Source organism: Rhea americana, unplaced genomic scaffold (assembly GCF_003343005.1).
Source record: "Rhea americana isolate MKP2758 unplaced genomic scaffold, rheAme1 scaffold_130, whole genome shotgun sequence".
Lineage (NCBI taxonomy): Eukaryota > Metazoa > Chordata > Aves > Rheiformes > Rheidae > Rhea > Rhea americana.
The window spans coordinates 812,802-824,510 of NW_028185373.1; the positions used below are offsets into that span (position 1 = coordinate 812,802).

Genomic DNA, 11,709 nt, shown 5'->3' on the forward strand with positions numbered 1-11,709 from the left:
AGTTTGGTTTCCAGCTTAATGCATTAATTTCAATGTAAGTGCACTTAGGATGCACATGCACTGTCTTTGTATAGTATCATCTCATCAAAGTCTTGTTTGAAGCATGCTCCTGAATTCGTCTTGTATATTTGCAGTAGCAGAATATTCAGYTCGATCAACATAAGCTCACACTGTTTAATAGTGAGGTACTGAAAGGCTTATCTACATGCTTGGTTTTGCACTAGTGTGACTGAATACAGTTTTAAACCAATGTATCTGAGCAAATGCCAGCTTTTAGTATGAACTTTGATTTTAAAATTGGTTATAGCAGTGTAACTCAGAAACCTGGAAAAGGTTCCAAAGAATTAATCTTCACTSTAGCCCTGAGCACAAAAGCAGCTTCCAAGATTACTCAGGTAAACTTTCAGCCTCTTCAAGGATCCATTTTTTGAAATAGGTTAGTTCTGTATTGAATGAAGCCTGGTGAGTGGAAAGGGAAAGGGGAAAGTGGGAAGGGGAGGGGAACATGGGAAGGGGAGGAAAAACAAGGCAGAACTATCTAAGTCAGCRTGTTAGGCAGAGGGTCATAACATAATGGCAATTTATTCATTGTCAAGTTGTTTCTTGTAGGCACCATGACCAGTGGGGAATTTGAAGAATAATGATATGGCTTTGAGGGTATCAAGGGAGGGTTCCTCATGAGTATAAAGGGAAACTGTGAAGATGTCTGTCTGAAAAACTTCAGAGCGAGCAATAAATACTAATTTCACTTGCCAAACACAGCAAGTTCCCCTCTGCAGACTGAGACATGACAGGTAGACAGGTAGACAGGTCTTAAAAGTGAAGACCATCAGCTTATACCTGCTAAGATAGAGGAATGGAGCCAGTGCTGGGTGCACAGAGAGAGATAATGCTGTCTGAGCAATGTTACGGATTCCTGCACAAACTAGGAAAATGATCATTTCAAATTACATTCTGAAGGAAGTCAGCAGGACAAAACATGTTTTTCAGGACAAAACAAGTTAATGTCGTAATAATCAAGATACAAGATGGTAGCCTAGACAACAGGTTCAGCTGAATGGATGGGTAGGAAAGGCCCTCTAATTTCAGAGGTGATCTATCAAAACAGTCTATATACCTTAGATGTTGAGACCTGAGGCAATAATGATGCCCAGGTCATGGACCTGAGTAGCAGGCAGAATAGTAGTATATACAAAATCTTTATGAAGACAACTGCGACTATGATTTCATTTCTCTAATGTCCTTGGATGAGTTTCTTTTATATTGTTGGTTTCTTGTGGAGAATATTTGAATATTGGAAATTTGAAAAATATAAAGCACTACATAAATGCTTTTATTTTAAAGGTGTGGATCATGGTTACCTCCTGAGCACAGAGTTTCAGGGCAGTCTTCAGGCTCAGATATTTTCTAGGGCAGAAACCATAATATTTAATCAATATCAAAGTCCTTCCAAAAAATTCTATGTGTAAAACATGGATGCACAGTAATTTGATACTGTTTGTCACAGTGAGGGAGGAAACGTTCTTTCCCAATTTGCTATTGCCTGTTCGCTTGAAGGACATGTGACAGATGTGTGTTTTTAATTATTTTTAGTGTTTGCATATCTAATAAAAAAAATCCAGTCCATTAACTCCTTACGAATCTGAAGCTTTGAAAAATCACATGCACATTAACCCCAATGGTTTTCCAACATCTCCTTACCCTTTTTTTTTGTTTCACAAAGGAGGAGAAACTGCTGAAATGCCAGGCATGTATCCTCCTGGAGAATATGACTTGGCTGGCTTTGCGGTTGGCGCAGTGGAGCGAGGGCAGATGCTGCCCCAGCTGGACAGAATTGCTGATGGGGACATGGTTATCGGAATAGCTTCTTCCGGGATTCACAGCAATGGATTTAGCCTCGTAAGAAAGATTGTTGAAAAGTCATCATTAGATTTCGCTTCTCCAGTTGGCATCTCTGGTGATCAGACTTTAGGTACCACTTCTAATACAGTTTCTTCCCTCAAACTTCTCAGCAGGTGGATGTCACGCTATTGTTTTGTCTGTGTTTTTGTTTTTGAAAGTCTTTTAAGGCACTAAAAAGTCATTCCATTCTTCAATATGTTCTCATCTTCCCTTTTCCCTTGAATCAAATATACCAGGAGGAAATTAAGGAGAATAAATGACTAATTGTATGCTACAAGAGGTAGAATGTTGTCTTTTTCTCTGTAATACAATGCTTGCCCATTTTTTATCCAGTAAATTAGCATTTTGAGATTTCCTTGATTTAATATTGATTAACATTTCTTTGTGTTGTAACTGGTCTTTTTTTTTTTTTTTTTCCTCTTTCATCTACAGGAGAGCTCTTGCTAACCCCAACTAGGATCTACAGTAAGACTCTGTTGCCTGTCCTTCGCTCGGGCCATGTGAAAGCCTATGCCCACATCACTGGAGGGGGCTTGCTGGAAAACATCCCCAGAGTTCTGCCGGAGTCATTTGGTGTCATTTTAGGTGAGATACAGAAAGGGATGCTGTACAAACATCCACACATTAGTRGGGGTGGATATGGAAGTCTGTATACATCATGCCATATTAACTGACTTAACGCTGTAAGAGTTAGATTTGCCTGTCTATAAATCGGTTTGTTTTTTACTTCATTATTATTGAAATTGTCCTTGTGCCTGAAACAGATCTAGTCAAAACATTTTATAGTCACTTCCTCTGATGATATTTTGGTTGGATTTGTCAGGAAACTATACAGTACTTTCAAAACTAAAACAAAGAAAAATAGTACTATTTGCAATCTCCTGCAAGATTATTGCTATTCAAATCACTCTCATGAAGTCTTTGATTGGCATTCAGATATGGTTAATACCTCACAAGTTATGAGGGTATCAAGATATTTTGCATACTTTAATTAATCTTYACCACAACCTCATCAGGTAGGTTAAAAATAATATATTATTTCTCAAGAAGTGTAAATGTGGAAAGGTAAGGGATGTACTATAGGTTATATGGTGTTCACTGGGTTGTAGAATAAAATACAGGAACTTCTGTCAAATTGTGTTTCAAGCTGTCAATTAGACAGGAGTCCATAGTAGGTACTTGTATATAAAATTGAGACTAATACTACAAGAAAGAAATTACTGTCTTTGGAGTTCCATTACAGTGGCTTATCCTAAAGTACTTCTCATGCTGCTTTAGGTCATCCTTACCTTGCTAAAATTGGAAGAAATGCTCTATATTGTGAGAATTGAGGCTGTACTTTTTATACAATAGTTTCTCTACARCAGAGCTATCAGATTCAGGAAAAAGATTTTCCAAAGACAGCTTCARAGCCCACTTTGGATTACTCCTTAGTGGACTGCAGTGGAGCAATATGATTAATTTCTTCTGTGAGTGGCACTTCTTTCTACTCCCAAGTCTTATCTAGTATGGAAGGAAAGACCTCTTGTTTTCATGCACGGAAGCAGGTTTCACTGAACCTGCAGCCTGTGTTTACATCCAGATCTTTTCTCTCGACACTCTGGTAATTTTAGTATTTATACATAGATAGTGATTTTCACTCTTTACTTGTGTTTTCAATTCTCCTCAGATGCTCTTAGTTGGAAGATTCCTGAAATCTTTAGCTGGCTCCATAAAGAAGGGAACCTCTCTGAGGAAGAGATGACACGGACATTTAATTGTGGGATTGGTGCAGTCTTGGTGGTGCCGAAGGAGCTGGCTCAGCAGGTCCTCAAGGACATACAGAGACACGAGACGGCCTGGCTAATTGGGAAAGTTGTCTCACTACAAAAAGGTTACTAGAATTTTATTTTCCTTGAAAATATAGAGCCAAATTCCTTAACTGRTGAGTCTCCAGTATTGACACCTCCATGGCTTCTGTGCATAGGATGTTAAAAGGACAGTCCTGGAGACTTCTGTCTCAGTTTATAGAATATGTCAGATGTCACATGATGATAAGTAAATAACAAGAAGTAAGGCAGTGCMACTAGTCTGTCTTTTCATGAGTACTTTTCTGTCCTCTCTCTTTCTCCCTTTATTTAAATGTGGAGGATTTTTTTTTTTGTCTTTTATGCATTCAGGCTCTGCCCATGTTAAAGTCCATAATCTGCTACAAGCCTTGCAAGCAAATAGGTCGCTGACTGTGCATAGCCATATTCAAGGCAAAATCCAAACAAACAAAGTGAAGGTTGCTGTTCTTATCTCTGGAACAGGTGAGAGTTTATATTCATTACTACAGTGTACAACATAGACTATTGAAAATGGAGCTTCAACTCAGAATCAAAATCTCTTAAATCCTTGCAAATCTCCACAGAGACTTTGATAAACTTCCTACAGGCTTTTAGTGCTCAGTAGCAGGCAGAATAGATTTTCCCCTTGAGTTAATTTCAATCAGAAACAGAATGATCTTTACCTTGTGCTGTAAACTGACTATGAATTGCATCTATGTTCTTTTTAACTACTGTATTCTGCATGTCTCGAGGTTCAAGCAACCACTGTGTTGGATTATAGGGACAGCAGAGTTGTCTTACTAAAAGACCAGAATTTCCTCTTGCTGTATAGTCACTCTCAGAATTTCCAACAGCCTTTCTTGTAAGAAAGAGACCATAATTTCTATTCCAGAAATTACAGTTTACAAATGTAATTGCTAGTAAAAGCCCTGTAGCTCTCACAGAGCCCCCAGGTGTCAAATTCAGTTTTCAGAAAGATCAGTGAAAAAGGATTATTGTTGTTACAGCATTTTTTGGATTGGGTCTCACCTACATTGCTTCTTACTTAAAACCTCTTCTAGTTGTTAACTATATTTATTTTCCAGAAATGAATTCATGATTTACTTTTTCACTTATAGGTACAAACCTGGAAGCCCTCATAAATAGCACAAAGAAGCCCACCAGTTTTGCACAAATAGTTCTTGTTGTTTCTAACAAAGCTGGTGTGGAAGGGCTAAGGAAAGCTGAAAGAGCTGGTATTCCTACAAGGGTAAGTATTTCTCACYTTCCAGAAAATCAGCCTTCATTAGTTCCAGTTACAGCAGTAAGGTATTGTGACGTTGTAAGAGTTACTAGGGTAAGAGATGATTTGAAAAGAGGTTTTTGCTGGTGTTTTCTTTTTTGGTCTGCTATGAGCTTTGTGTCCTTGGGCAAGCTACTTAACATGAAAACAAAGTAAGTACTTCCTTTTTTTCCCCTCAAAGATATTACTTGGAATCGTAATGGTTTTAGGATCAGTCATTATATTAAACCAACTGCAAAATTTTTACAGTTAGTTTAAAATTTGTCATTTATTTAAATATAGTGCATTTGTACTAAAGTAATGATACGCTTTATCTGAATTGAAATTTAAAATTACATGCTAAAAATATACAGTAGATCTTTTGAATGAAATACAGAGGTCAGGTACTGCACTTCAAACWCATCTCTCCAGGATTCATTCATGGCAAACGATGTTTCCCTTAATGTCACTGGGTCTAGTCTGATGTTGCTATGTCCTCTGTGTAGCTATTTGTATTGCAGACATGAAATGCTACTGTTCTGACTTAGGATCATTTTATACTTGCTTTCCACGGATAACTAAAAATGATGTGGAAGATYTGGCCCAATACAAGCTTTGTTATTAATTGAAATAGCAGCAGTATCTGACTGTTAGCACTTCTCCCTGTTGTTTCTGGAGCATACAAAGAGCTCAGCTAAACATATCTGTGGAATGCTGGTGAACTACGAACGTRTAATGAGAAAAAAAATCCCAGTCTTGGAGAGGTGACAATCTCAATGATTGAGAGGGAGTGTGAGTGGTGAAACAGAGGCACCAAGTAGTGAAAAGCCTTGTAGTAGTCCGTAGCAGAGTAGCTCTTAGGAGAGTTCAGCCCAGTGTTGAGCTAGGCTATATTTCCAGTGCCTTCTGTCATGTTTTCTGCTGACTCCATTTTTCTAAAACTGCTTTGTGGTATTTGAGTGAGGCCAACATGGTAAACCTTGCAGAGATTAACAAATACTTTTATTTAAAGGCTATGCATGTTTAAAGTAAGTAGCACTACCTTATTCCAGTTTAAAATCGGGAAAGTATGCTAGATGGGGAATATATAAGTTGCTTAAATTGACTTTGCACAGATGGGGCTGTTTTATAATTTAAATTTAAGCAAGGTTCAAACTATTTAAAACAGTCAGAGGCCTTAAATTGAGTGAAATCCTTCTAAGTCTTTATGTTGTCTTAACAGCTTCTTGTATTTGTGGATTGTTGTGTCCAAATGCTTGGACCTACAGTTTTGGGCTCAGTCAGATAAAACTCTAATTTATTCTGGTAATTTTTCTGTGTTAATATGAATAAAAACTGCAGGTTTGTCTGTTAGTGCATGCATTTAGGAACTGCTCATTTTGTTATGTATGTGCACCCCATTCTAGCCACATGTGCARATATAGTTGTTTCTTGTTTATTACTCTAGTGTACCATCTCATTGTCTTCATAAGGCCTTGAGATTAAATTTACTGCTATCCATATTTCTTCCTTTTTTGGATTATCACAGGTTATTGACCATAAATTGTATGAAAGCCGCATTGAGTTTGACAATGCAGTTGACAAAGTCCTTGAAGAATTCTCAGTGGAACTGATCTGTCTTGCTGGATTTATGCGAATACTGTCTGGTCCTTTTGTCAAAAAATGGGATGGTAAGTTCAGCCATTTTAGTGCATGCATAAAAAATATTATTATAACTTAGGAAAAAAAAATAGGACTATTATATAGAATAGGAACTGTATTAATTCTGGATTTGCAGGAAACTAAACTCTTCCCATCCTGCCAGGAAAGGGATGAGAAAAGAAAATACAGTATTTTTTCCCATTCCTTTATCAGAAAGCCAAGGGCAAAAGCAGTTCTTGTAATCTTTGATTTATTAGAAAACATTGTAAAGTAGGGCTCTGAAAATGTCTGACCTCTACAAATATGCAGGGTGAATTGTTATCTGAGCAGTAAATGCTGGTAGTGAGGAGGTGAGCATCCAGCCACTGAGAAATCCTTCCTCTAACAGGTGAACTACATTGGCTGCATGTAAAAGTGCAAAACTAGGCAGTGATAAGCAGTTGCTGTTAACAAGACCGCCCCAGTCTTTTCGTTAGATGTCCTGGGAGCTCTGTGAAGCTGGGGGCGCTGTATTTCACCGGCGATTCAGCTCTAGTTTGTCTGAAGTGTCCACAGGGTCTCCATTCCGGTCACCCTGTATGATTTTTCCAGTTCTTTGTTAGAGGCTGTAACACCTCTGCCTACTTGAGTGGTTGCTTTTCCTCCCCATCACTGTTAAATTTCTTATCTCCTTGTTTAGGGAGTTTTGAATCGCACAGAAGCAGCTGTTCTTCTCACTGTTCGCTTTACTTTGAGTTCAGTTATGGTTACTTGTGCTCGTTCTTGCTCTTACCAATTACAGGCTGGSCAGCCTATTCGTTGCAGCTCTCCGGGCAGCCTTTATTGTTCACACTGTGACTTTTGTGTTACCCTGGGTATGTCACAGACCTTTTACACCTGAGCTAGTTTTCTAACCTTTCTTTATAACCAGTGGAGCAAAGCAGGCATTCCTAGGAGGCAATTCATTTTACACTAGAGCTGTCAACTAAAACAAATCAGATGAATTTTGCTCGTTTCATTATGGAGTCCAGAAGACTGAAATGTAAATGCTTTTGTTGCAGACAGCTGTAGTTAGGAGAGAGCAATCTCCTACTACACGAGCAGTCTTTTGGGTGGAGTATCTATCTATGCAAAGGATGGAGGAGAATTTTCTCTACGGCAGAAATCTTGTGCAAATAAAGAATGAGTTTAGTTTCCTCTGATTTATGGACAAAATCAGTGTGAGAGTCCAGCTCTGATGCAGCACAGTGCAAGGCTTGTGTTACACACATGGCCTGAGGGCAAGAGAGAGCACTCTCTTCCAATGCAGCATTATCAGCACTGGTTCATTTAAAAATATTCAGCACCAAATCAAATTTGAAAACAGATACCTACCTTAGCTTTGACCAAGAATATCTGAGAGTAAAGTTAGTTGTGAAACTCACTCTTTCTCTTGCTCTGTGGCCCTGAAATGTTAATTCTGAATCCTAATATAAAGGATAGATTGCACTAAAGGCAAATGGATGTTTTAGTTTCTGATRGTACTGTAATGAGGAACTAGGGAAATGCAGACAGAGATACAGAGCGTCATTTTTACCTCACTGTCTCCAATACTTTTTTTTGTTTTACTGAATCAGCAAGCAGGGATATGCTGATGTTTTAAAAGAGGTATTTTGGGCCAAAACACAGTAGAGAGATTGTTAAAGATCGGCTGAGACATTTGCCTCTCTAAGCTGCGCAGGTCGGTGTCTGCCTGTGTTACTGCAGTGGAAGTACAGGCTACGCGCTGTGCTCTCCGACCTGCCCTTCATTTCACATTACAAAATCATCTGCCGCTATTTCAGTACACTGCTGCCTCCGCCAGCACACACCAGCTCAGCCTCACTGCTTGGCATTTAAATGGCGTTCAGTGAATCCTGATGACATATAGCCTCCCCCAACAGGAGGCACAYAGAGACAGTGTGGGTGCACCATACTGTGGTATAAATAGCACCCATAGTCACTTTATTTATTTATTTTTAATCCCATAAGGGTTTATACTGAAACTAAACGACGATCTAGCACTGCTAAGCACCTTTACTTCACTGACTTCAGTCTGGTCCAGAATTTCCAGGTTGAGTTGTCCCAGACATACCAGCAGCAGATAGGGGAAGTATACCAGAAGAAGAAAGCRTCCTGGTGGTGTAACTATAGCACTGCTATAACGGTGAGATCCTGAGGTTATCGATAGCCGCTCTCTCCTACTTTAAAGCTAGCTAGGAACTACAGATAACTTTTCTTTACAGGCTTCTCAGGGTTATAACTGTCCCACCTGGCTGAGCATTAAAAGTAACATCAATKTCAGGATCTCCCAGCCAACTTTTCACATGGAAGGAAGTAGTGGTAGGCAGGTGTTTTGGAGAAGGGCTCCTATATGAGTAGCTGTTGTCTTTTATTAAGCCAAAACAGGTGTGGAGGAAAAGTCAAGGAAGAATTTTTGCCTTCTTGCAGGAGTCTGTTACATCATTTGAAACTGCACTAAAAAGTGCTCCTGGGTTTTGAGTCTCGTAAGAAAGTAGGTTGTGCTTCTGATCAAAAAAAGAGAAGAAAAGATTCTGAGGAAGAGGACTACATTTTAAAAAAGATGTAATTAGTCATGGGATAAATATGCTTTAACCATGCAATTAATTGTAATTGAATGAAACATTGAGAAATTCTGACATGCTTTGGTCTGGTTATCTGTCAGTAACATTAACTGACTTTCACATAAGATTACTTTCTTCTGTTAAAAAAAAATCACAAATATATTTTATTCTCTGATGATTAGAATACTTTGAACATTGCTAAGGCTGAGTGCTAAAAGACAGTGACCTTATTTATTCTTTTCTAGGGAAAATACTGAATATCCACCCATCTCTACTGCCTTCTTTTAAGGGAGCAAATGCCCACAAATTGGTGTTACAAGCCGGAGTCCGAGTCACTGGCTGTACTGTACACTTTGTAGCTGTAAGTATTTTTTTTTCTCTCTCTTCAGAGTCAACCAGTCTTAAAAATGCTCACCTCAAAGCTTGTTTGGAACACCTTATGCTATCATGCTTCATGTATTTTCTCCTTTGTCTACAAAATGATAAGGTTCACCTTGACAACATGGTGCTTTAGTTTGCTGTCCTTGCAGAGAGATCTGCAAATGAATAGTCTAAACAGGCGTTTAAGTTTTACCACAGTTAACTTCTTCCCTAAAATATCCCACTGCTGCCATTCCACCAGTTGTAGGGAGTACTAGTTTATGTAAGTCCTTGGGTAACCCCAAAATCTTTATTACTAAACAGCACCAACTTCTTAGTGTCATACATCCTTTCTTCCATATTTGTTGCACTAGAAATGGCACAAGCAGCTTAGCATTCATTAAGGACTAATCTCATGTTTGTGGGAACAGAGGAAGCCTTAACAATTCGCATAAGTCAGAACTGAGAAAACAGAAGCCAGGGAGCTCTCAGCTTGGAAAAAAATGCATTTTTATCAGTTTAGGGAGCATTTTGTTTCCATGTTGTTCACTTCTCAGAATTTAAGTAACTAGTGCTCCCATCCTCAACTCCTTTCTTGAGATTATTCCCCCTTCCCCCATTTACACTGCTTCTGAAATTTGTTCCCAAGACTTTTGCTTTCTCTTGGAAAAACTGTATTATTCAAGATAGAAAAATTACATTCCTTTCTCCATAATATGACTTAGGGTTTCTTCACTGTGTGGCAATGTATTGAGAAACACTAACTAAACAGCAGGGATCTGCCTCATTAGCATAGAAAAGAAAGATTTACTGGGTCCTCTAGCCCAGCTCTGTGCCAAAGCTGGCTAATCCACTGTGCTGAATTGAAATGTCAGCATTTTGTCCAGTTTAGCCCAACACATTCCCAGTTAACATAGCTTTTGTTGTTTTCTACAGCAGAAATGTTAGCCTCACGGGCGTTCTGCCTGACTCCTCCTTTTCTTGCTAATTCACACTTCCATTAATTCTTCACAGGCCAGTGAGACTCCCRGTGTCTTTTCTGCATTCTTCACATTAACCTAACTTTCTATTCCATGTAATAATGGACTGGGAAACAGATCCCTCAGGCAGCTGGATTACATTAGCTGCCGTGTATCCCATCTCACTCCTCTTTTCAACCATGCAGACTTTCTGGCTATTGCTTTTACAGGAGGAAGTTGATGCCGGAGCGATCATTTTCCAAGAGGCCGTTCCAGTGAAGATTGGTGACACAGTGGAGACCCTGTCAGAAAGGGTGAAGGAGGCCGAGCACCGAGCCTTCCCAGCTGCCCTGCAGCTTGTGGCCAGTGGGGCCGTCCGGGTGGGGGAAGCTGGCAAGATCTGCTGGAAGTAGGAGCAGCACCCCTGCGAGGGTCTTCAGGTGGGACAAGTGGCRTGCATTAATTGATCGAAACAGAGGTCACAACCTAACACGCACACTGCATTCTCTTCACAGTGTTTTAAATGTAGAATTTACCATGTCCTGATCTTGTTCAAATGCTTAAAAACCTAGAGAAAAGTTACATGTGGGGGGAAGCAGGCAGGGAACCGTGCTCAGTGCTTTCAGCTATGGCTCCGTTAGCAACTACCTAATTATAATCACTTTCTTTGCCAACATTTCAGTTCTCAGTCATTTTAACAAACAATCTCTTCAGCTGGTTGCAGAGAGATCTAAGCATCCTTGAGATTAACTTTGGAATATCAGTATTACTCTCTAAATTGACTATACAAATTGTACCAGGGGACGCTGTTGCCACGTGCTGTGAAGTGTTGGTAAGGGAACTAGTAAAATGGAGGTGGCAGCCATAGGCTTTCTTGCGAGCCATTCTTCACAAACTCTGCGGAAGTTAGGTGCCTGTATTCTGGGAAAAGTATTTTCCCCTGGAAACCCAGGAAATGTAATAATTCTGAAACAATTATTTAATCTTTTTTCACAACTGAACTTGTGTCAAAAAACATTTGATTTTTCTTCTAATGTTTTGGCATAGCTGCGAAAACATTTTAATGCATTTACTAAAATAATCACGTTGCCCCATACAAACCAGAAGCATGTTACTGAAGCTGATCATACATGTTTTAGAAGTCCAGTTAATAAAGAGAAAGCTGATTTGTACATTGTCTGATGGACGTATATTTC

The 11,709-nt window shown here is 39.2% G+C and overlaps 1 protein-coding gene across 6 annotated transcripts in view; it reads left to right on the forward strand.

The window, feature by feature from the left end:
* GART (phosphoribosylglycinamide formyltransferase, phosphoribosylglycinamide synthetase, phosphoribosylaminoimidazole synthetase) overlaps window positions 1-11,685 on the forward strand; it is a 41,222-nt gene extending 29,537 nt beyond the window's left edge. For all 6 annotated transcript variants that reach the window (XM_085297765.1, XM_085297762.1, XM_085297761.1 and 3 more), the window contains 8 exons: window positions 1,724-1,972; window positions 2,335-2,487; window positions 3,572-3,775; window positions 4,062-4,193; window positions 4,829-4,959; window positions 6,500-6,641; window positions 9,440-9,555; window positions 10,744-11,685. In XM_085297765.1, the coding sequence (XP_085153891.1) occupies window positions 1,724-1,972; window positions 2,335-2,487; window positions 3,572-3,775; window positions 4,062-4,193; window positions 4,829-4,959; window positions 6,500-6,641; window positions 9,440-9,555; window positions 10,744-10,926 (1,310 nt within the window). In that variant the 3' untranslated portion in view covers window positions 10,927-11,685. The remainder of the gene's footprint in view (window positions 1-1,723; window positions 1,973-2,334; window positions 2,488-3,571; window positions 3,776-4,061; window positions 4,194-4,828; window positions 4,960-6,499; window positions 6,642-9,439; window positions 9,556-10,743) is intronic.
* The last annotated feature ends 24 nt before the right edge of the window (window positions 11,686-11,709 follow it).